The sequence below is a fragment of the Nerophis ophidion genome, linkage group LG20 (assembly GCF_033978795.1).
Source record: "Nerophis ophidion isolate RoL-2023_Sa linkage group LG20, RoL_Noph_v1.0, whole genome shotgun sequence".
NCBI lineage: Eukaryota > Metazoa > Chordata > Actinopteri > Syngnathiformes > Syngnathidae > Nerophis > Nerophis ophidion.
The window spans coordinates 16,023,110-16,048,668 of NC_084630.1; the positions used below are offsets into that span (position 1 = coordinate 16,023,110).

Below are 25,559 nucleotides of genomic sequence, written 5' to 3' on the forward strand. Positions count from 1 at the left end.
AATCCATCAAGCAGTGCTGCTTCATAGCTTACTGAAGTCGTACTTAAACACATTTTGACTGATTTTTGAGCGCTGTGTGTAATGTTCTATATTCTCAATTGGGACATTTTAAAGTTTTGGTGGTGTTTACTGGCGTCATCTTGCAGTTTACATGTATCTCTTATGTCTGACTGCCATCTACTGGTCACACTTATCATTACATCATGTACCAAATAAAAATGCTTGGAGGTCGGTTAGTAAGTCCAAAAGTATTAGGCCCACCGGGTTATAAGGCGCACTGTCGATTTTAGACACAATGAAAGGATTTTAAGTGCGCCTTACAGTCCGGAAAAAACTGTACGTATTTATTAGTAATTTCTATGAAATGGGAAAGAGGTCAGATTAAATAAACGTTGCTTCTTCCGGAAAATATGTGACGTATCATATTGGAACTTTGTACATGATCAAAATGAACATTACCGACCAACAACATTGATTAGAACACAGAAATGTAAAGTTGCAAAAAAAAAAAAAAAAAAAAGACTCATTGACCCGCGACCCCAAAGGGAATAAGCTGTAGAAATGGATGGATGGACCATGAACTTCACCTGCCGGTCAGTGAACGTGAGGCACCGGAAGTAACTGTCACTAAATCCTAACCTCAGATGGAAGTTAAATGTTTTTTTTTAAAATCATATTCATGGACCAAAAGGGAAGCCATGAGTGTTAGCGTAACTCACTCAATAATTGCTTTATCAACTTTAAAAAAATGTTTACCGTATTTTTTTTGTAATTACATAGCTGTGACGTGTAAGTGAATCCCGCCCAATTCCTTCAAACTGCTTTCTGATTGGCTGCGCTCTATGTCTCTGTACGCTGATTGGCTGTCTTTGTTTGGCATTGCCATGGTGGTTCTTCATGTCAGGGGCGAGCCACGTTGACACAAGAAGTGTCCTTTCGTCATTTTCCCACACCGGCAAAAGTAAGTGTCACGTCGCTAAACTCCAGCTGTCAGTCCCGTGGACGCCAGTGCCTTCATCCAAGAAGAGGTTAGTGTCCGTGCTTAATGTGTTTTCGTCGTGTTTTCTTCAATATGTTGCTGTCAGTCTATGCTAACAGGTTAGCTCGCATGCTAGCTTAGGACAGACGGCCACTTGAAGTTGCATCAGCAAATGTTCACATTATCTATTATTATTATTCAGTAATCATGTCGAAGATTACTCCTTCATGACATCAATAGGGGTAACATTTAAGGTGACCATTTCCATGACACCAAAATTAGGACATTATGCGGCATATCAATAAATTACTACGGTGTACATAGGACTCTGGTATACTCTTATTTATAGTACAATTTTGAGTGGTTTAAAGATGATGTTTGTGTGGCTGAATAGGAAAAAAATATTAAAGTCAAGTGTTTGTTAACAGTATTTGTATTTATTCAATACATTGTGGTGTTCAAAAAGTGACCAATCGTGCTGAAATGGCTGTAAATCTTCAGCACAGCATTTTCCACATCAACATCAAGGCTGCTTGCTTCATATTCTGGTTGCGTTATGCAGAATATGTGCCATACAGTTTGCAGGGAGCACATCTTTTTGGCTCAGTTTCAGCTTCTGATACACACTGTTATGTTTGCCATAATTGTCACTGGCATTGTCTGCTGCATATGCAGACATGTTTTTCACCTCTAAGCCAGACATCTCAAGTTTTGCCAGCAGCTGGTTTGTTATGGCTTCTGACGTTTCGTAGCTGTATAAAAATCCAACAGGACATGTTGGATGCCTTCATCAAAGTCAAAATACCTTACAACAGTGGTCGGGAACCCTTTTGGCTGAGAGAGCCAAGAAGCCAAATATTTTAAAATGTATTTCTGTAAGAGCCATATAATATTTTTTTTTTATCACTGAACACAACTAAGCGCGTGCATTTTTAAGTAAGACCAACATTTCTAGAGTATAATAGGTCTCTTATTCTTTGTATAACATTGTTATTATGAAGCTAACTGTCGTGGCCTGCGGGCCTGCAGCGAAGCGGGGTGTTTCCAGCACTGGCCTTCGAAATCAGCCACAGGTGTGTAGATGGCCCACGTGGGCCTTGTTATCTAATCACATGTCGCTCTGTTATACTCTAAGCATCAGCCAGGAAGAGAGACAGGGTTGGAGCTGGAGCTAGAGCGCGAGCGAGAACGAAAGAGAAACATACAATTGCTGGAAAGCAACTGAGAGACTTATTGAAAAATAAAACAATATTGTAACCCTGAAACAGGCAAGAGCCTGACATGAGATGTCAGTGCTTGGTGGTCTGAAGAACCCCCAGGAGGGCAAACCCCACACTAACCAATAATAAATAAACAACTTCTTACCATTAACGCATCTTCTTAAACATAAAAAAGCATGAGAATGTTTTATATATTGAACGTTATTTTTAACACTGTGATTACAAGTGGAATTATTCATTACTTATTGTGTTAAGGAATGTCAGCTCAGATGTATCTGAGAGCCAGATGCAGTCATCAAAAGAGCCACATCTGGCTCACGAGCCATAGGTTCCCTACCCCTGCCTTACAACAGTGGGAAAACACTTGTTTGTTCCTTTATTTGAGGCGTCGGTTGCCACGGAAAAGGGTAGGTTGTTTTCTTTTATGTAGTCTGTATGTACCAAATAGTGAGCGATGACGTTCTCGTACAATGGCTTGGCTTTTGTTCGGCCACAGGCCATCCCTTTAGCTGTGGGCGAGACACTGCAAATCTCCCAGTCCACTTTCATGCCGCAGTCTAAACTTCTGTAGGACTGGTGATGCTTTACAGCATGGTACACCTTGCACAGCTCCGCAGCGGTTATCTTGTCATCCAGGGGCGACGAAATTTCACGACAAAAATGTCCTCATTGAAGAGGTACCTGCTGCACGTTTATTACTTTTATGTTTATCCGTACCCGCATGCTGTTCAATTGCAGCTTTCCCCTGACTTCTTACGTAAAACATCACATCGACAAAGTGTGCAGAAGCCATGGAATGAGTCTCGACTGGTTTTTGTTATAAATTCGTGCTCTTTTATCCATTCAGAATTAAACGAGGTCTTGCGTTTTGGCATGATGCTAACTTTCTGTCAATGTCATGCCGCAGCAGCACATGGACCCTTGGTTACTTTTTTAACCAATGATAAGCAGATTTGTATCCGACACCGCTCTTAGCCAATTATTTGATATGTTACTGCGTTGGGGGCATTTTTTTACAGTCTATGATTGGCTATTGCGCTGTAGCCCAGCAAAGATGAAAAAACTCCGCTCTTCAAGCCTAGTGCCTCAAAAAGGAGGACAAATGCGTGTCCGGCTTGATGCTGTGCCGGACAGGGCATTAAAAATCCGGAATGTCCGGCCTAAATCCAGACACCTGGTCACCCTAGTTACATTGTCTTGCAAGGCATCTTGGACATTCAGTGTCATCATACAAGTGATATCCTTACAGTAAACGACAGAGCTAATATAATGTACATTACATTTTGTATTTATGATGCTATTGATTCTTATTGCTGTTTTTAGGAAGCAGATACGTCACACCCGTGGTCAAAATGAGTGTGGGCTTCATTGGAGCAGGTCAGCTTGCTCATGCATTGGTGAAAGGATTCACCGCAGCAGGTAAACTCTACTTTTCCTCCAAACTTCATCTGTGTGCAACCCTAAATTTCAGACAAAGTGGAGGTGATGCAGTCTGTCACTATGGGACACGTAAAGATGCAACAATGATAGATATTCACCGTACGATTGTAATTCGAGATGTCCGATAATTAGTGATGGGTTGATGAGGCGTCATGAAGCGTTTCAACACATTGCAAAACTGTATTGATACTGTGTCGATGCTGTGTCACTAAATACTGACATCTGCTGGATATTACAAATCCTTACAGGCAACCTGTGGGGCGGTATGGCTCGGTGGGTAGAGCGGCTGTGCCAGCAACTTGAGGGTTGCAGGTTCGATCCCCGCTTCAGCCATCCTAGTCACTGCCGTTGTGTCCTTGGGCAAGACACTTTACCCACCTGCTCCCAGTGCCACCCACACTGGTTTTAATGTAAAAATTTGATATTGGGTTTCATTATGTAAAGCGCTTTGAGTCACTAGAGAAAAAGCGCTATATAAATATAATTCACTTCACTTCACTACTCAACTGACACTGATTTTATGACCTAGTACAGTGGTTCTCAAATGGGAGTACTTGAAGGTATGCCAAGGGGTACGTGAGATTTTTTTAAAATATTCTAAAAATAGCAACGATTCACAAATCCTTGATAAATATATCAATTGAATAATACTTCAACAAAATATGAATGTAAGTTTATAAACTGTGAAAAGAAATGCAACAATGCAATATTCAGGGTTGACAGCTAGATTTTTTTGTGGACATGTTCCATAAATATTGATGTTAAAGATTTCTTTTTTTGTGAAGAAATGTTTAGAATGAAGTTCATGAATCCAGATTGATCTCTATTACAATCCCCAAAGAGGGCACTTTAAGTTGATGATTACTTCTAGCGCTGGGCGATATTGCCTTTTTTTAATACCGCGATATTTTTAGGCCATATCGCGATATACGATATTAATTACAATATTTTGCCTTAGCCTTGAATGAACACTTGATGCATATAATCACAGCAGTATGATGATTCGATGTGTCTACATTAAAACATTCTTGTTCATACTGCACTAATATATGCTACTTTTAAACTTTCATGCAGAGAAGGAAATCACAACTAAGTCAATTTACCAAAACTGTATTTATTAAAGTTATTAGCAGGTGAATTTTCAAATGATGCTACATATTAGCAGTAATGCTACTTTTGGTAGCAACGCTTGTGCCCCACACTTGACAAATTAAAGTTGTCTATTCGACATATTCCCGCTTGAAGCCGAACCACCAAGGGAATAAGCGGTAGAAAATGGATGGATAAATAGTTTCAAGATTGTTTTGCTTTGATTAATTTCTTAACAAGAAGATCACATGCAATCCGTAGAGATTTTGATGTTATTCCTCACTGTCAAAAATAACAATACCGTATTTTACGGACTATAAGGCGCACGTAAAATCCTTTTCATTTCCTCAAAACTCGACAGTGCGCCTAATAATTTTGGTTGTGCTTACTTACCTCAAAACTATTTTATTTGGTACATGGTGAAATGAAAAGTGTGACCGGTAGATGGCAGTCACACATAAGAGATGCATGTGGACTTCAAGATGACACAATTAAACAACACAACAATTTTATGTTCCATTGAATATATAAAACATTACACACAGAGCTCAAATGTAACAAAATGTATTAGTACGATTTTGGTAGCAATGAAGCCGCACTGCTTGATTGATTGTAGTGTGCTTCAACATAGGAGTATTATTATGGTGTGTGTGTATATAAGGTAAGACATATTATCTGGCGTTTTGTTCTGTAATATTGTGCAAAAGCAACATTTCTTACCTTCTGGTACCAGCTGATCTGTATTTGGGATCTGCATAAGTCCTTTGCACGGGTCCACCTTTGTAGTCCAAGCCGTAGTCGATAAGCTTTTTCTTTTTCTCTCTTCTGTTATGGGACATTCATCCTCCGCTGTTGCCTTTTCTAATATAAAGTAGTGTAAAGTTCTTACTTGTATCTGTCAGTAAACTCTCCATGAAAGCGCTAAAACATACCGGTGTAGTGAGTTTACATTTTTCACCCAAGGAACTTTAGTTATTAGAGAGTTCCGGTTGGATGTTGTTTTAAGGGACACATTGTTATTGCACTAGTGAGCCGCGGATGAAGGGATGTTGCTCCGTTATTGATTGAAGTAAAGTCTGAATGTCAATAAAACAGTCAAAACTATTTTATTTGGTACATGGTGAAATGAAATGAAGTGTGACAGGTAGATGGCAGTCACACATAAGAGATGCGTGTGGACTGACACGGTAAGCCACTTAAATTAAGACCGCCCACAAAACTGTGCATCACTAAGCGACTGCCAATTAGAGGCTTGAAGATGGTCTGTAAAATGTAATCGATGCAACATTTTGACCAAAGAACCACCATTACATGTTATGTAGACCACAATGTAGTGTTTTACATTTAAAAAAATAAAATAATATGACCACTAATGCGCCTTATGAGCGGCATAGCTCGGTTGGTAGAGTGGCTGTGCCAGCAACTTGAGGGTTCCAGGTTCGATTCCCGCTTCCGCCATCCTCGTCTCTGCCGTTGTGTCCTTGGGCAAGACACTTTACCCACCTGCTCCCAGTGCCACCAACACTGGTTTAAATATAAATTAGATATTGGGCTTCACTATGTAAAGCGCTTTGATTCACTAGAGAAAAAGCGCTATATAAATATAATTCTCTTCACTTCTAATCTGATGTGTAAGAACAGTTTGCTGCGTTGTCTTGCTGTCATTTCTAAGCTAAAATAGCATACCACCTCGATTGGTGTGCATAAGCGTGGGCACCGCTAGTATGACTTTGTGTTTGTACTGTGCGCGTTGTGCCAAAATTAAAATACCAGCACAATGTCCGTTTATAGCGAGTGAAGAAGACTAAAACATGCATTTTTTTAATCATGGTTAATAGTAAGACCGATAATTGATGCATCCCTAAGTACACTACATATGGTCAATTAATAGCATTTTTTACTACTACTTACCTGTTTATTTCATGTCCCCAGGTGTGATCGCTACACACAGGATCACAGCGAGCTCCCCAGACACTGACTTGCCTACTGTGACCGGCCTGAGGGTGAGACAGATCTTTCATTTTGTTGTCTTTAAGGGGTCCTATCTTGCAAAACCAACTGTTCTTACCTGTTAGTACCTGTTTTTGTGTATTTGGGATCTGCATAAGCCCCAAAAATGTGAACTCAAACTATGAGGTAGGATAGAGATAGGAACATTAGTTTTCCCTCATTCTTCCTCCAAACAAGTTTGCCCTGTTGTATACTGGTATTACACTTAATATTCTAGAAAGATATACATTAGGGGCCAAAAGTTTGGACACACCTCTCATTCAATGGGTTTTCTTTATGTTCATGACTATTTACATAGTAGATTGTCACTGAAGGCATCAATACTATGAATGAACGCATGTGGAGTTATGTACTTAACAAAGAAGGGGAATAACTGAAGACATGTTTTATATTTTGGTTTCTTCAAAATAGCCACCCTTCGCTCTGATTACTGCTTTGCACACTCTTGGCATTCTCTTGATGAGCTTCAAGAGGTAGTCACCAGAAATGGTTTTCACTTCATAGGTGTCATAGTGTTAATGCCTTCAGTGACAATCTACAATGTAATAGTAATGAAAATAAAGAAAACACAGGGAATGAGGTGTCTCCAAACTTTTGGCCTGTTTTGTACTTCCTCAAGGCACCCCTTCAAATCCTCTCCTTTTTGGCAAATTTCATTCTCTCGATGAGCCTCAAGAGGCACTCACCTGAAAAGGTGTTCACTTCACTGGTGTGCTTGAAGCTCATCGAGAGACTGCCAAGAGTGTGCAAAGCAGTAATCGGAGCAAAGGGTGGCTATTTTGAAGAAACTAGAATATAAAACATGTTTTCAGTTATTTCACCTTTTTTTGTTAAGTACATAACTCCACATGTGTTCATTCCTAGTTTTGATGCCTTCGGTGACAATCTAGAATGTCAATAGGTCATGGAAAAAAAAACACATTGAATGAGAAGGTGTGTCCAAACTTTTGGCCTGTACTGTATATACTTGAGAAAGTTCCATTATACTGATATCTAATGATGTGCCTTTGTTACGGCTGGTGTGGCGCGCCCGGCAGACACCACAGCTTAGGAAGGGTCTGGAGCCCGTCCGGAGTCACTACCACATTTTGTCGACACTTACCCCGCCGCCACTTTCGCTTTGTCGCAACCGAGCTATACGGCATAGCTCAGTTGGTAGAGTGGCCGTGCCAGCAACTTGAGGGTTGCAGGTTCGATTCCCGGTTCTGCCATCCTAGTTACTGCCGTTGTGTCCTTTGGCAAGACACTTTACCCACCTGCTCCCAGTGCCACCCACACTGGTTGAAATGTAACTTAGATATTGGGTTTCACTATGTAAAGCGCTTTGAGTCACTAGAGAAAAGCGCTATAAAAATATAATTCACTTCACTTCACTATACCGCCCCAAGTTCTTTCTTTTTCTCTATCTTCTTGTTGTAAGACAGACTGGCTCGTACATGCACATGCATCCTCCGCTGCCGCCATTTCTAATACAAATTAGTTGGGATGTGACGTTATAAAAATCTCACGGTACGATATTAAAGCCACAGTACGATATTATTGTGGTATATAGTGATTATGGAAATTATTTAGACCCCTTTGAATGTGTCACTCCTTGTTTTATTGCAGCCATCTGTTAAAATCGATAAAGTTCATTTTATTTGTCATTGATGTAGACTCGGCACCCCATCTTGACAAAACAGAAAACAGATTTTTTTGCAAGTGTATTTAAAAATTAAAGTCAAATCAAATGTACATAGTTATTCAGACCCTTTGCTCAATACTTAGTTGATATAGTGTACATTATTGAGAAATAAAATGAACGAGTGAAAAATTTAAAAGGATCTAAATACTTTCCGAACTCACTCACTGTATATTCAAAAATAAAGGGAAAAAATGCCGTTAGGTGTAAAATGAAGGGGCAGAAATGTTTAGAGTAAACACACTTACTGTAATTGAACACACACATGTTTCAAAAGTTTTAATCATAATACAAACATGTATGTTTAAGTGCAAATAATTGTGCAGTAACATCTACTGTTTCAAGCAAATACAAAAAAACAACTTACATTTGAGTGTCTTTTAAAGTGACAATGTAAACATCCAGGGTAAAATAATGTACACGTTACTTTCTGACAAGCAATGTCCTTAGCAGTGGATATGTTTAATTATTCTAGAATGTTCTGCTTCTAAGAAAACTTAACTTAACTATTAATCTATCCATCCATTTCTACCGCCTGTCTCTTTCGAGGTCGCAGGGGGTGCTGGAGCCTATCTCCGCTGCATTTAGGCGGAAGACAGATTACACCCTGGACAAGTGGCTACCTCATGGCAGGGCCAACACAGACAGTATTCGCACACTAGCTTCAAATATATTTTCTGAGCGACGGTTTATGAGTTGGTGACTTGTCCCCCGCGACATTGAGAGACACAAGCAGTAGAAAAATGGATGGATGGATTAAGGGTTTCATTAATAAATTGTTCAGTTTACTCGTACCATATGGAAGCGCTAAAAACTACAACATGGCTTTCACTGGAAAAGACGCAGTCATAGTGGAGGCACAAAAATAAGACCACCCACGCAACTGCGCTTCATGAAGATACAGTCGAATGTGGCTTGAAGATGGTCTGTGAAACGTCATCCATGCAAAATTGTAAAACATGTTTTAAATGTAGGAAGAAAAAAACATAAGACCCCTTTCAGAAATTACAGGCAGGTGACTCTTCTACTAATGCTGTAGTAATAATAATAATGATAATAATTTTGATAAGTGTTGTAATTCCATTGTTTGTAGAAAATGGGAGTGAGCCTGACAACCAGTAACAAAGAGACAGTCAGCAAGAGTGATGTGCTCTTCCTGGCTGTGAAGCCTCACATTATCCCTTTCGTTCTGGATGAGATTGGCCCTGACATCGAAGACCGTCATCTCATAGTGTCTTGTGCTGCAGGGGTCACCATCAGCTCCATTGAAAAGGTGATTATTACTCTTACAATTTCCATTGCTGTCATTGTACATTTACTTGTCTTACTCAAATATTAGAGGTGTAACTATACAGGTGACCCGTGGTACAGTCCATACGTTGGTTTTTGCACCACAGTTTTGGTTTGTTTTTGTTTTATTGGTGTATGGTTTAAGGAGGACAACTTTCTTGTCTGTTCAAAAATGTCTGTTTATTTTGCTTGCCAGCAAAAACTGTATTTTGCGGTAAACAATGTAGCACTGGTGTACTGAATACTACCAAGACTTTTCTTAAGTCAACATTTCAAATGTTACTACCGTATTTTTCGGACTATAAGTCGCAGTTTTTTTCATAGTTTGGCCGGGGGTGCGACACATACTCCGGAGCCACTTATGTGTGAAATTAATAACACATTACCGTAAAATATCAAATATTATTTATCTCATTCCCTGAATGAGACGCAGAAAATGTCAGCAATCGTCACATACACGTCAACCAATAAGAATTTGGCGGGGGAGGGTCATGGCAGAAGTGCATTGTGTGTCATGGAATGCTAACTGCTATATGCTACTGCCGTAGCTATTAAAATGGATCGTTTCATCGTTGGCCGTAACTTATAAAGACTGAGAAGGGCTGAACATAAATGGCACCGACAAGGAAATCATGTACTGCAGATTACAAGCTGGACGTAGTGAAATATGCAGCAGAAAACGACAAGAGGAAGCGGTGCATACCTTTTGGAGTTGGCAGAGTTGTTTAGAAGCGACATCGAGGAAGAAGATGTCATGGGATTTATCGATTAGGAGTGACGGATTGTTTGGTAAACGTATAGCTTGTTCTATATGTTATAGTTATTTGAATGACTCTTACCATAATATGTTAGGTTAACATAGCAGGCACTTTCTCAGTTGGTTATTTATGCCTCATATAACGTACACTTATTCAGCCTGTTGTTCACTATTCTTTATTTATTTTAAATTGCCTTTCAAATGTCTATTCTTGGTGTTGGGTTTTATCAAATAAATTTCTCCCAAATATGCGACTTATACTCCAGTGCGACGTGCGTATGTTTTTTTACTTCTTTATTATGCATTTTCGGCCGGTGCGACATATACTCCGGAGCGATTTATAATCTGAAAAATACGGTACTTGTACTATTTCATAGTGTTGGTTGTTATAAAACAGTAGGTTTCAAAAACACTTACCTTATGGCATATAAGTAAATACTTTTATTATTTTGTAGTGAGGAATGTTAGAAAAGGCTTACTCAAGTGAGATTACTTGGAGAACAATGATGGGTATATTACACTAACTAACCTGGTAGATTTATGCTTTTGAAGTGAAGCGTTAAATCGGGGATTAGTCACAATAATTCATTAAGTTTAGTGCAGGACGTTGAATGATCCACAGACGTTTGTAACTAAATACTTTCAAATACATATCCACTTTGGAGACTTTGTATGTGTAAGTAATATAAACCTATTATTTTTTTGAATTTGACAAAAATACAAAAAAAGGACTTTGTGCGCTTATTGGAGGACATTTAAATGTTAAGTGGCTGCAGGACCGCTTGTATCCGACCTTATCGGAGATTTTAAATACAAGCTGATATCATCCGATACTTTTTTGCTGATAATGGACTCATATCAATATTGGATCAGGACACCCTCTAGATTTTAGCACATGGAAAATCTGAGGCGTTGAGTCAGATCAAACGCATAAATAAAGTGTTTTGTTCTTATTAACTCTGTAAGTACATTTAATCTCAGAGTATGGACCAATAGTTAAGTCACATAGTTTTATCTGTGAGTCTGCATTGTAGCCGGAATTCGTCCAGGTAACAAAAAGCTGCAGTGGTAAGATGTTGTCTTTCGTGAGGAGCATTCAAGAGATTTGAAAAGGCTTCTTTAAATTGTTGTCTTACATCTTCTTTGTTAGAGCTGAACATAAATGTTTATTTTTTTCCTGTATACGATTTTGAAGGGGGAGGTTAGAGGCATGGGTAGAGTCACATTGTGTGGTATGCCATGCCTAGGCAATTATTTTGACTCGAGGGGCAAATTTTAAAGAAAAAAAATGTGTCGAGGCTGGTATATCTATTTTTAGGAACACTAATACAAAACCTCCCAAAAATGTCTGATTGAATGCTAAAAACGTTAAAACGCCTTCAATTTTTTTACTGAGACACCCAGAATGTACATGAAAATAAAGAATTTGGGATTTACAATATTAACAATTAATGATAAAAAACTGAATATTGACAACATATGAATCTCACACCCCCTCTCCATCGACATATTTTACAATCAAGCAAAACACAACAAAAATGCAACAAACAGAGCGAAATATGAGCGTGAAGGGTAAAAAAAAACCGCACCTACTATCTGATATCTCATATATCAATCACATATTGCTGGCATCAAATTCTAAAGTTAATGATTATTTGCAAAAAAAAAAATGTTTATCAGTTTGAACATCAAATATGTTGTCTTTGTAGCATATTCAACTGAATATGGGTTTAAAATGATTTGCAAATCATTATATTCCGTTTATATTTACATTTAACACAATTTCCCAACTCATATGGAAACGGGGTTTGTATTTGGAAAAAAATATATAAAAATAACTAAAAACTTGTTAAAAGATATACAAGTGATTCAATTTATAAATAAACATGTCTACACATAGAAGTAATCATTAACTTAAAATGCCCTCTTTGGGGATTGTAATAGAGATCCATCTGGATTCATGAACTTAATTCTAAACATTTCTTCACAAAAAAATAAATCTTTAACATCAATATTTATGGAACATGTCCACAAAAATGAATATTGCATTGTTGCATTTCTTTTTACAGTTTATGAACTTACGTTCATATTTTGTTGGAGTATTATTAAATAAATATATTATAAAAGATTTTTGAAATGTTGCTATTTTTAGAATATTTAAAAAAAAATCTCACGTACCCCTTGGCATGCCTTCAAGTACCCCCAGGGATACACGTACCCCCATTTGAGAACCACTGAATTAGATTACCATAGTAACTAGTATATCATGCAAAAGCGCAGATTGCAACCATTGAAATACTTTGTGTAGTTCAAGATGTACGGTAATTTATAAACATCACTGCACATCATAATAGCAGCGGCAGTTTCCATCTTAAAGATCTAAAAAAATTATTTTGTAATGTCTGGCAGGCCAGATTAAAAAGCTTAACGAGCAGCATGCTTTTTGCTTCCCTGGACAGGCACACACACTGCAAAATTAATTCCAAAAGTGGAAATCCGTGATCCATGAGGTTGTATTGGTTATTATTTTACCATGTACTGTTGCATCCCTAATTAATATAATTTTCTTTGGTTTGAATGTGATTGATGGGGTTTTATATGTCAATGCTCAGAAACTGCTTCAGTACCGCCCGGCTCCTAAAGTCATGAGGTGCATGACCAACACTCCAGTCGTGGTGAGAGAGGGAGCAACGGTCTACGCAACTGGTACTCATGCAGAGGTAATTACACAAGGATTGTGACTGTTTTATTGTTTACTTCAGTCTGCTTCAATCGACACTGATGCATTTTTCTTATTGGATACATTTGGACCCTGTAAACATGGTAGACAAAACTTTTTTTTCGTTTTAAGTTTCGAACACACAAATACAAAACTGCTTCTTCTTGACACTCTAAGCAAGGGGGTCAAACACAATTGTGACAATTTGTGTTTTACCCTTTAACAATGTATGTTTTACCTGCTGCATGGCTTATCTGAGTACATTTATCCATAGTTTTGTTTTCAATACTTAGTAATAATTGTAATTTTCTTAACGCACAGACCAGGAGTGGCAACCATGAATCCTGAAGCATTTATTTTATAGTGTAAATAAAGCTTTTTTTATTTTTTGTGTAATTCTTGATTATAGCAGACTATATGTAACGTGGAAAATTGTAAATTGTTCAAGTGCAACAAGAAAAGCCCTTTATTTTATATTTTAACTTTCTAAAATTGTTCTTGGGAGTATAAGGCGCACCTGCCGAAAATGCATAATAAAGAAGGAAAAAAACATATCTAAGTCGCACTGGAGTATAAGTCGCATTTTTGGGGGAAATATATTTGATAAAACCCAACACCAAGAATAGACATTTTGAAAGACAATTTAAAAAAGCACTGTGAACAACAGGCTGAATAAGTTTATGTTATATGAGGCATAAATAACCAACTGAGAAGGTGCCTGGTATGTTAACGTAACATATTATGGTAAGAGTCATTTAAATAACTAACATATAGAACACGCTATACGTTTACCAAACAATCTGTCACTCCTAATCGCTAAATCCCATGAAATCTTATACGTCTAGTCTTTTATGTGAATGAGGTAAATAATATTATTTGATATTTTACGGTAATGTGTTAATACTTACACACATAAGTCGCTCCTGAGTATAAGTCGCACCCCCGGCCAAATGAAAAATACGTTGTCGTGACATGGCCTAAAAATATAGAGTAAAGGCCATATCGCCCATCCCTAGTGCCAATGCATTTATTCATGTTAATATTTGTGAGGACATTTATTCATTTATCTAGGCGATCATTTTGCCACCTATTGCTGTCATTGTGTGATCCTGTGACTATTATTGCCCATGGCAGGTGGACTGCTGCAGCGGGTGGTCATGGCACCTGAGACCGAATAGGATGGCACAATAACGAATGCTCTTGCAAGCAACTAGTGACTATATTTTCAAACGGACTGCAGCACTAATTTCCCAGAGTCAGTTTTGGCCACGCACATCTATTTTCTTTTTCACCTTCTTCCTGACACGACCATTTATTTCTTTATTTCCACCTGCGTTCAGTCTTCTGAAGACACGGCAATTAATGACAGTCTGACAATCGTTCTGCGGTTTGCTCGAAACATGAGAAAGAAGCACCTCCGGCTGACTTGTGATTGGTGTGAACGTGCCGAGCTCAGTCACATGGCTATTTTCGATATGATTTGCACATGTATAAGGGAGTGTGGTCTGGTTGTGCCATGGGATGGTGTGGCAGCTTCCACTGTGTGTGTGTGTGTGTGTGTGTGTGTGTGTGTGTGTGTGTGTGTGTGTGTGTGTGTGTGTGTGTGTGTGTGTGTGTGTGTGTGTGTGTGTGTGTGTGTGTGTGTGTGTGTGTGTGTGTGTGTGTGTGTGTGTGTGTAGAAATAGTGTCTCAGCGCTTTGAGTACCTTGAAAGTAGAAAAACGCTATACAAGTATAATCCATTTACCATTTCACATCACTGCATAGGATTCCAAGTAGAGTGCGATGTAACCAAGAAATGTGCTGGAATTAATGCCTGCAAACACTTTCATACATCTGAATTATTACCGGCTTACGCCATTTTCTGGATTTGATCGTACGGCCGTATTTAGTAGGAAAGTCACGCAACTCTTTTAACCTGAGAGCGCTGGTTTTCAAATACTATTGTTTCATCAGTGTGCTCCTTTTTTGTTTTATCATTTAGATTTGAAAGATTTGTAATAGGGCTCGGCGATATGGCCTTTTTTTAATATCTCTATTTTTAGGCCATATCGCGATACACGATATATATCTCGAAATTTTGCCTTAGCCTTGAATGAACACTTGATACATGTAATCACAGCAGTATGATGATTCTGTGTCTACATTAAAACATTCTTGTTCATACAGCATTAAAGGCCTACTGAAATGAGATTCTCTTATTCAAACGGGGATAGCAGGTCCATTCAATGTGTCATACTTGATCATTTTGGAATATTGCTATATTTTTGCTGAAAGGATTTAGTAGAGAACATCGACGATAAAGTTCGCAACTTTTGGTCGCTAATAAAAAAGCCTTGCCATTACCGGAAGTAGCAGACGATGTGCGCGTGACGTCACTGGTTGTAGAGATCCTCACATTGTTTACAATCATACCCACCAGCAGCTAGAGCGATTCGGACCGAGAAAGCGACAATTTCCCAATTAATTGGAGCGAGGATGAAAAATTTGTGGATGAGGATAATGAAAGTGAAGGACTAGAAAAAAGGCGAGGGCAGTGAGAGCAATTCAGATGTTATTAGACACATTTACTAGGATAATTCTGGAAAATCCCTTATCTGCCTATTGTGTTACTAGTGTTTTAGTGAGATTATATGGTACCTGAAAGTCTTAGGGGTGTGGCCACGGGTGTGGTGACCGCCAGTGTCTCTGAGGGAAGCCATGCAGCTGCAGCAGGACGCAAGCTCCGCTGATGTCTACGGTAAGAGCCGACTTATTAGCACAATTTTCTCACCGAAACCTGCCGGTTGACATGTGGTCGGGATCCATTTTCGCTTGACAGCTCTGTTCCATAGTAAAGCTTCACCTTCGGGAATTTTAAACAAGGAAACACCGGCTGTGTTTGTGATGCTGAAGGCAGCTGCAGTGCACCGCTTCCCACCTCCATCTGTCTACTTTGAGTTCTCCATTATTAATTGAACAAATTGCAAAAGATTCAGCAACACAGAAGTCCAGAATACTGTGTAATTATGCGATTTAAAGCAGACTACTTATAGCTTGGATCGGGCTGGAAAAAAATGTCCGCTACAACCCGAGACGTCATCATTCCGCGACGTTTTCAACAGGATACCTCGCGGGAAATTTAAAATGGCAATTTAGTAAACTAAACCGGCCGTATTGGCATGTGCTGCAATGTTAAGATTTCATCATTGATATATAAACTATCAGACTGCGTGGTCGGTAGTAGTGGGTTTCAGTAGGCCTTTAATATATACTAGTTTTAAACTTTCATGCAGAGAAGGAAATCAAAACTAAGTCAATTGACGAAAACTGTATTTATTAAACAGTTATTAGCAGGTGACTTTTCAAATGATGCTACATACTAGCAGTAATGCTACTTTTTATAGCAACGCTTGTACCGCATGCTTGACTTATTACGGTTGTTTGTTCAACCAAAACAACCGTTGCCAAAACACCGCCAGACGATGGACCCTGTGCTGTTTTTCTTGGGAATTAATTTTTCCTTCATTTGTTACCAGATTTGAACCTTCTTTCTCTCGTATTACCACTCGCACGGCTCCGCTAGCATCACAGCTAACGTTACCCATGCTGCTATCTCTCGCTGGGCAAGGGATTATACGTATGTGACGTGAGACGTGACAATATGTAACGTATGTAAGAAGGTGCGCTTACGCTCTGTGAGACGGAAACACAAGTGGGAAGAGCCTGTAGTGTAATGCCCGCAGCTAAAAACAACTGCATGAGAACGTGTACTCTAATTAGGGCTTTGCCTCGGTGCGATGTAGAAAATGACTATCGTAATATTTGAGTATACGTTCTCAAGCAGTTGCTTTTAGCTGCGGGCATTACACTACAGGCTTTTCTCACTCCTTCTCGTCTCTTCTTCTCACTGAGACTTAAAACAAGCCCACCTTTTTACATAGTCACATACTGTCGTTCGTGTAGCATCATACGCTTTCGCCGAGCAGAGAGGTAGCAGCATGGCTAACGTTAGCTGCGACAGGTCGTGCAAGCGGAGCGTTGCGAGTGACATTACGAAAGAGAAGGTGCGAAACTGATCACAAATGGAGGAAGAACAATTAATGCCAAAAAAAACAGCAGGGGGTCCATCATCTGGCGGTGGTTTGTGCTTCAAGCGGGAAGATATTCAGCAGACAACAGCAATATGCAAAGTATGCGGCAGAAGTGTTGCTACCAAAGGTAGCAGCACTACTAATTTGTTCTTTCATTTAAAAAGTCACCCGCAAGAGAATGAAGAGTATTTAATAAATACAGTTTTGGTAAATTGACTTAGTTGTGTTTTCACTCTGCATGAAAGTTTAAAATGAGCATATTTTAATGCAGTATGAAGAAGAATCATCATACTGCTGTGATTATATGCATTAGGTGTTCATTCAAGGCTAAGGCAAAATATTGAGACATATATCGTATATTGCGATATGGCATAAAAATACCGAGATATTAATTAAAGCCAATATCGCCCAGCCCTAACTCGAATATCACGATAGTCACTTTCTATATCGCACAGAGACAAACCCGCGATATATCGCGTATATCGATGTATCGCCCAGCCCTAATTTGTAATAGATATATATATATTTCTGATGATGTTGTTACTTTCAGGTGGAGGATGGTAAGTTGCTGGAGCAGTTGATGGCCAGTGTCGGATACTGCACTGAGGTGGAGGAGGACCTCATCGACGCCGTCACCGGGCTAAGCGGCAGTGGACCCGCCTATGTAAGCAACTTAACTGCTTATGTCTGTCACTCACACTGTATACAGAACACACAAAAGAACATAGGAAACACAAATAAAAAGAAAATAATACAAATAACTCCTTACATCAGCTACCTTTTGAGACTGTTTCACTCCAACTTTGTCACACATTTCACTTAATGCTTCACAGTGCACACAACATCCTGTTTGACTGCACTGAACAAATAACAGTATGAACTATAATATATCTGCGTGGTTGACACAGGCGTTCACAGCACTGGATGCACTAGCAGATGGAGGAGTGAAAATGGGTCTGCCAAGGAGACTCGCTGTCCGACTCGGAGCTCAGGCCCTATTGGTCAGTTTTCTTCATTCATTTTGTGTTTATCATTCTGTCATCCACTAGCGGTCAATTGTACACACAGAATTAGGGGTGGACGCATTTGGGCACCTAGTTATTCAATTATACATGTAAAAAATTATCATATTTTATTTATCCCATAGGTGTGTGTGCGTGTGGGTGTGTGTGGGCTTCACAGTGGAAGAGGGGTTAGTGAGTCTGCCTCACAATACGAAGGTCCTGAGTAGTCAGTGTTCAATCCCGGGCTCGGGATCTTTCTGTGTGGAGTTTGCATGTCCTCCCCGTGAATGCGTGGGTTCCCTCCGGGTACTCCGGCTTCCTCCCACTTCCAAAGACATGCACCTGGGGATAGGTTGATTGGCAACACTAAATTGGCCCTAGTGTGTGAATGTGAGTGTGAATGTTGTCTGTCTATCTGTGTTGGCCCTGCGATGAGGTGGCGACTTGTCCAGGGTACACCGCCTTCTGCCCGATTGTAGCTGAGATAGGTATCAGCGCCCCCGTGACCCCAAAAGGGAATAAGCGGTAGAAAATGGATGGGTGTGTGTGTGTGTGTGCGCGCGCGCGTCTGCGTGCGCTCGCCCGCACGTATATATTGTGCGTGTGCGCGCACGTATATATATGTTTATATATATATATATATATATATATATATATATATATATATGTATATGTGTGTGTGTGTGTGTGTGCGTGCGCGCACATACAGTGAAGAAAATATGTATTTGAACACCGCAAGTTCTCCCACTTAGAAATCATGGAGGGGTCTGAAATATTCATGGTAGGAGCATGTCCACTGTATGAGAGATAACCTAAAAAGAAAAGTCTAGAAATCACAATCAATGATTTTTTAACAATTTGTGTGATAAGGCAGAAAATAAGTATTTGAACACCAACATTAATATTTGGTAGAGTAGCCTTTGTTTGCAATTACAGAGGTCAAACGTTTCCTGTAGTTCTTCACAAGGTTTGCACAGACTGCAGGAGGGCACACTCCACACAGATCTTCTCTAGATCAGTCAGGTTTCTGGGCTGTCTCTGAGTAACACAGACTATCAGCTCTCTCCAAAGATTTTCAATTGGATTTAGGTCTGGAGACTGGCTAGGCCACTGCGGAACTTTGATATGGTTCTTACGAAGCCACTTTTTGTTTTTTTTTCTGGCTGTGTGCTTTGGGTCATTGTCATGTTGGAAGATCCAGCCACGACTCATCTTCAATGATCTGACTGAGGGAAGGAGGTTTTTGGCCAAAATCTCACAATATATGGCTGCAGTCATCCTCTCCTTATAATAAGACTATAAAAATGGGACTCATTCCTTTCTTGCTTGGCACTCAGCATCAAGTGTTGGAATTGGGGGTTAAATCACCAAAAATGATTCCCGGGCGCGGCACTGCTGCTGCCCACTGCTCCCCTCACCTCCCAGGCGTGATCAAGGGTGATGGGTCAAATACAGAGAATAATTTCGCCACACCAAGAGTGTGTGAGACAATCATTGGTACTTTAACTTTAACCTGTCCCATGAGCAGAAAAACACCCCCAAAACATGATGCTACCACCCCCATGCTTCACAGTAGTGATGGCGTTCTTGGGATGGTACGCATCATTCTTCCTCCAAACACGTATAGTGGAATTATGACCAAAAATGTCAATTTTGGTCTCATCTGTCCACTAAACCTTCTCCCATGACTCCTCTGGATCATCCAAATGGTCATTGGCAAACTTACTGTAAGACGGGCCTTAACTTGTGCTATTTTAAGCAGGGGAACCTTCCGTGCCATGCATGATTTCAAACCATGATGTCTTAGTGTATTACCAACAGTGACCATGGAAATAGTGGTCCCAGCTCTTTTCAGGTCGTTGACCAAGTCTTGCCGTGAAGTCCTGGGTTGAAAATACCTTTTTTCCACCATAATTTACAAATTCTTTAAAATTCCTACAATGTGAATTCCTGGATTTTTTTTCCCACATTCTGTCTCTCACAGTTGAAGTATACCTATGATGAAAATGACATACCTCTGTCATCATTTTAAGTGGGAGAACTTGCACAATCAGTGGCTGACTAAATACATTTTTGCCCCACTATATATATATATATATATATATATATATATATATACACTGTATATGTGTGCGCACGTATATATATTGTGTGCGTGCGCGCACGCATAATTAATTTTGTGTGTGTGTCTGTGCGCACGCACATATATATATTGGGGCGGCATGGCGAAGTGGGTAGAGCGGCCGGCCAGAAACCTTTGGGTTGCAGGTTCGCTTCCCACCTATTGACATCCAAAAAATCGCTGCCGTTGTGTCCTTGGGCAGGACACTTCAGCCTTTGCCCCCGATGCCGCTCACACTGGTGAATGAATGATAGGTGGTGGTCTGAGGGGCCGTAGGCGTAAACTGGCAGCCACGCTTCCGTCAGTCTACCCCACGGCAGCTGTGGCTACTGATGTAGCTTACCACCACCAGTTGTGAATGAATGTTGAGTTCCCACTTCTCTGTGAGCGCTTTGTGTCTAGAAAAGTGCGATATAAATCTAAGTTGTTCATATATATATATAAATATGTATATGTATATGTGTGTGTGTGTGTGTGTGCGTGTGCGCACACACATACAAACCCTGTTTCCATATGAGTTGGGAAATTGTTAGATGTAAATATAAACAGAATACAATGATTTGCAAATCCTTTTCAACCCATATTCAGTTGAATGCACTACAAAGACAAGATATTTCATATTCAAACTCATAAACTTTTTTTTTTTTAAATAATAATTAACTTCGAATTTCATGGCTGCAACACGTGCCAAAGTAGTTGGGAAAGGGCATATTCACCACTGTGTTACATCACCTTTTCTTTTAACAACACTCAATAAACATTTGGGAACTGAGGAAACTAATTTTTGAAGCTTTGAAAGTGGAATTCTTTCCCATTCTCATTTTATGTAGAGCTTCAGTCGTTCAACAGTCCGGGGTCTCCGCTGTCGTATTTTACACTTCATAATGCGCCACACATTTTCCATGGTAGACAGGTCTGGACTCCAGGCGGGCCAAGAAAGTACCCGCACTCTTTTTTTTACAAAGCCACGCTGTTGTAACACGTGCTGAATGTGGCTTGGCATTGTCTTGCTGAAACAAGCAGGAGCGTCCATGATAACGTTGCTTGAATGACATCTGTTGTTCCAAAACCTGTATGGACCTTTCAGCATTAATGGTGCCTTCACAGATGTGTAAGTTACCCATGCATTGGGCACTAATACACCCCCATACCATCACAGATGCTGGCTTTTGAACTTTGCGCCTATAACAATCCGAATGGTTATCTTTCCTTTTGTTCTGGAGGACACCACATCCTCTGTTTCCAAATATCATTTGAAATGTGGACTCGTCAGACCACAGAACACCTTTCCACTTTGCATCAGTCCATCTTAGGTGAGCTCGGGCCCAGCCAAGCCGGCGGCGTTTCAGGATATTGTTGATAAATGGGTTTGGCTTTGCATAGTAAAGTTTTAACTTGCACTTACAGATGTAGCGACCAACTGTAGTTACTGACAGTGGTTTTATGAAGTGTTCCTGAGCCCATGTGGTGATATCCTTTACACGCTGATGTCTGTTTTTGGTACCGCCTGAGGGATCAAAAGCCTGTAATATCATCGCTTACGTGCAGTGATTTCTCTAGATTTTCTGAACATTTTGATGATTTAATGGACCATAGATGGTAAAATTCTTTGCAATAGCTCGTTGAGAAATGTTGTTCTAAAACTGTTCGACAATTTGCTTACAAAGTGGTGACCCTCACCTCATCTTTGTTTGTGAATTACTTAGCATTTCATGGAAGCTGATTTTATACCCAATCATGGCACACAACTGTTCCCAATTAGCCTGCACACCTGTGGGATGTTCCAAATAAGTGTTTGATGAGCATTCCTCAACTTTATCATCATTTATTGCCACCTTTCCCAACTTCTTTGTCATGTGTGGCTGGCATCAAATTCCAAAGTTAATGTTTATATGCAAAAAAAAAAATGTTTATCAGGTTGAACATCAAATATGTTGTCTTTGTAGCATATTCAACTGAATGTGGGTTGAAAATGATTTGCAAATCATTGTATTCCATTTATATTTACATCTGACACAATTTCCCAACTCATATACGTATATATGTGTGCGTGCGTACTCTGCACACTCTTGGCTTTCCCTCGATGAGCTTCAAGAGGTCACCGAAATAGTTTTCACTTCACAGACGTCATCGTTTTGATGCCTACAGTGACAATCCACAATGTAAATAGTCAAGAAAATAAAGAAAACGCATTGAAACGAGGTGTGTCCAAACTTTTGGCGTTTGTGTATGTATAATACATGCACATATTTCCTAGTATCCTTATATTGCTTTATGACATTGTTTTTTCTGACTCGCCAAAATGTTCATTTAATTTTTTGATTCGTAGCATTAAAGATAACTATAATCACAAAGTGTCCTTTTTAAAAGGGGGATTGCATTTCCTTTTTTCAAACATTTGCAGATGTGCCTGTGCTGTACTTTACTTTCTCTTCTTCTTTTAATGTGCAGGGAGCAGCCAAAATGCTGCTGGACTCTGAGCAGCATCCTGGCCAGCTGAAGGACAATGTTTGCTCACCAGGTGGCGCTACCATCCATGCGCTTCATGTCATGGAGAGTGGGGGTTTCCGCAGCCTTCTCATCAATGCAGTGGAGGCCTCGTGTATCAGGACGAAGTAAGAAGGTTCTGGAAATGCAAACCAGAGCAATTATTTTACTTGCCAGACACTCAGCATGTTTTACTTTGAACTATGCATAATTTACACAAATATAAATACAAGTTTTGGGTCAATGACGCCTTTTGTGGATGTGTGAGATGTAAGTTTACAGTCCGACAATAGACGACTTCACTGAAATATCGTCGTCGGGCTCCATGGTGGCAGAGGGGTTAGTGCGTCTGCCTCACAATACGAAGGTCCTGCAGTCCTGGGTTAAAATCCAGGCTCGGGATCCTTCTGTGGGGAGTTTGCATGTCCTCCCCGTGAATGCGTGGGTTCCCTCCGGGTACTCCGGCTTCCTCCCACTTCCAAAGACATGCACCTGGGGATAGGTTGATTGGCAACACTAAATTGGCTCTAGTGTGTGAGTGTGAATGTTTTCTGTCTCTCTGTGTTGGCCCTGCGATGAGGTGGCGACTTGTCCAGGGTGTACCCCGCCTTCCGCCCGATTGTAGCTGAGATAGGCGCCAGCGCCCCCCGTGACCCCAAAAGGGAATGAGCGGTAGAAAATGGATGGATGGATGAAATATCGTCATCTTCCTCTTGCAGGGAGCTGCAGTTTCTGGCCGACCAGGAGCGCATTTCCCCTGCAGCCATTAAGAAGACCACATTGGACAAAGTGCTGCAGCAGCCCGGCGTCACCAATGGAAACGGCCGATCAGGACTCAGCCTGTTCAACAATCGAAACTCGGGCGTAAAGAAGAAGAACTGAGCGTACATGAACACATTTCCCTTGAACGCCACCACACACAGATGGACATCAATTGGGTCCTGTGTGACATCTGAGGTGCCACCACTTTTTCAGGTGTCTTGTGTTCTTATACACACACACACACACAATTGATCTGTGCTGCATTTCATGTTTTGTCTCTTCGATGGACACCAAAGAATTTTATCAACATATTTTACTCTGTTATTCTATCTGAAGTAAGTGAACAAAAAAACTAAGTAAAAGTAACATTTATTCCTTTTACGCTAAATTGTAGTTGATAGCTCCAGAAATTAAAATACTACAAATGATAATCCGTCCTTATTTTGTATTTCAAATAGCCACCATGGTGTTTACATTTGTAAACGAAAAAATTCAATGTGCTAAAGAATAAACTTTGGCTTGCATTGTTTTGTTTATTGCACGTGAAAAATATGTTTTGTTTTTGTCACATTTCAGCGCATTTGACAGTAACATCTACAAGATTTACGGAGATCTTTATCCTACTCTTGCATTTTGCTACTTTTGCAATGTATTGATCTGAAGGTGTTAAACCTTGGCGAGAATGAGGACTCAGGTGCAGAAGGGGGACAATTGACACAGGCTTTAACAGAGTGATTAAAGCAAAGCGGCTAAAGAATCTATGATAACAAAACACATATAGGCAAAACGCAATAAACAGAAAATCACTCCATAGGGAGGAAAAAGGCAATAGCAAAATTACACACGAATCTAATAACAAAAGAACAACAATCTATGATTAGCTAAAAAAAGGTAAATCACTCACAGAGGAGACAATAAACTTTTAACAGAAATTGCGCTATAAAAAGCTGAGAAAACTACAAACTAAAGCTCTCCAAGAGGGGAAAAAAGAAGGCAAAGCACTAAAATTAGACACAAAATTCTTGACCAAAAACTTTAGCAAACAAAATCACTCTTTCTCAGAGGAAATAAAGAAATCAATAAATAAGGCAAGGCAATACTTAGCAAAGCTTGGTTCAAGGTTGTGGACAAGGCTGGAGGCACGTAGCGAGACGATATACTCTGGCACAAGACAAGAGGAAGACCAGACATTTATACACATGAGGGAGGGTGACACAGGTGGGCACAATCAGGCAATCAGGAGAGACATCAGACCAGTGAAACAGGAGGAAGGGCAAGTGACCTGAAACGAGAGGGAGAGTTAACCTTTCAAAATAAAACAGGAAATGACAAGACAACATGAAACCAGACAATACTTCACCCAGGTGTGACAGAAGGTTGTAATCGAGAAGATTGTATTTTAATTGAACAATGAATTTCCTGAAACAAACACTGATTAAAGGGTGGTGACTTTCTGATGCTCTTATTCTGCAAGGTTTTGCGTGCTTGCGGTCCGCGAGGATGAAGCATTTCTCAGGAAATATTAGCTTCTCATTGATTCCAATCAAGCTTCTGTTCTTTGTGACTTATCTGGGGTTTGGTATTAAGACTTGTCAGGATTTCCTACTAAAACTAAGCGTACATTCAAACCTGTATGCAGTGAAGTTCATGCCAGCTGAGACCTTTTTAAACTTGAAATTCACATGCTGTCATTAATGTTAATACAATTCAAAAAATTCTATACAAGTTGCTCATTAACATAGCAAGAAAAATAAATATTCACTGCCTCGTCTGGGATCTACTGTACTCAGGAAAAGGCACATTGCACTCAACTGGTAAGTTTACTCTTATCAGCTCTCTGCTCTCTTTCGTTAAAAAATGTGCAAATGTACTGGTTTTTACAGAAGAAAAATGTTAAACGATTGTAATCACACAGAAAATATTAGTG

The 25,559-nt window shown here is 39.8% G+C and overlaps 1 protein-coding gene across 2 annotated transcripts; it reads left to right on the plus strand.

Annotated features, from left to right (window-relative positions):
• The first annotated feature begins 853 nt into the window (after positions 1 to 853).
• On the plus strand, positions 854 to 24,156 carry LOC133538800 (pyrroline-5-carboxylate reductase 1, mitochondrial-like). Of its 2 annotated transcripts, none has more exons than XM_061880592.1 (9): positions 854 to 961; positions 3,523 to 3,618; positions 6,661 to 6,731; positions 9,513 to 9,692; positions 13,079 to 13,186; positions 17,808 to 17,921; positions 18,166 to 18,258; positions 22,835 to 22,998; positions 23,590 to 24,156. In XM_061880592.1, exons 1-9 carry the CDS (start codon positions 898 to 900, stop codon positions 23,750 to 23,752), a joined length of 1,053 nt encoding a protein of 350 aa, XP_061736576.1. In that variant the 5' UTR covers positions 854 to 897; the 3' UTR covers positions 23,753 to 24,156. The 2 variants fall into 2 exon arrangements, with proteins under 2 accessions (XP_061736576.1, XP_061736577.1); XM_061880593.1 differs by having other exon boundaries at positions 868 to 1,028.
• The last annotated feature ends 1,403 nt before the right edge of the window (positions 24,157 to 25,559 follow it).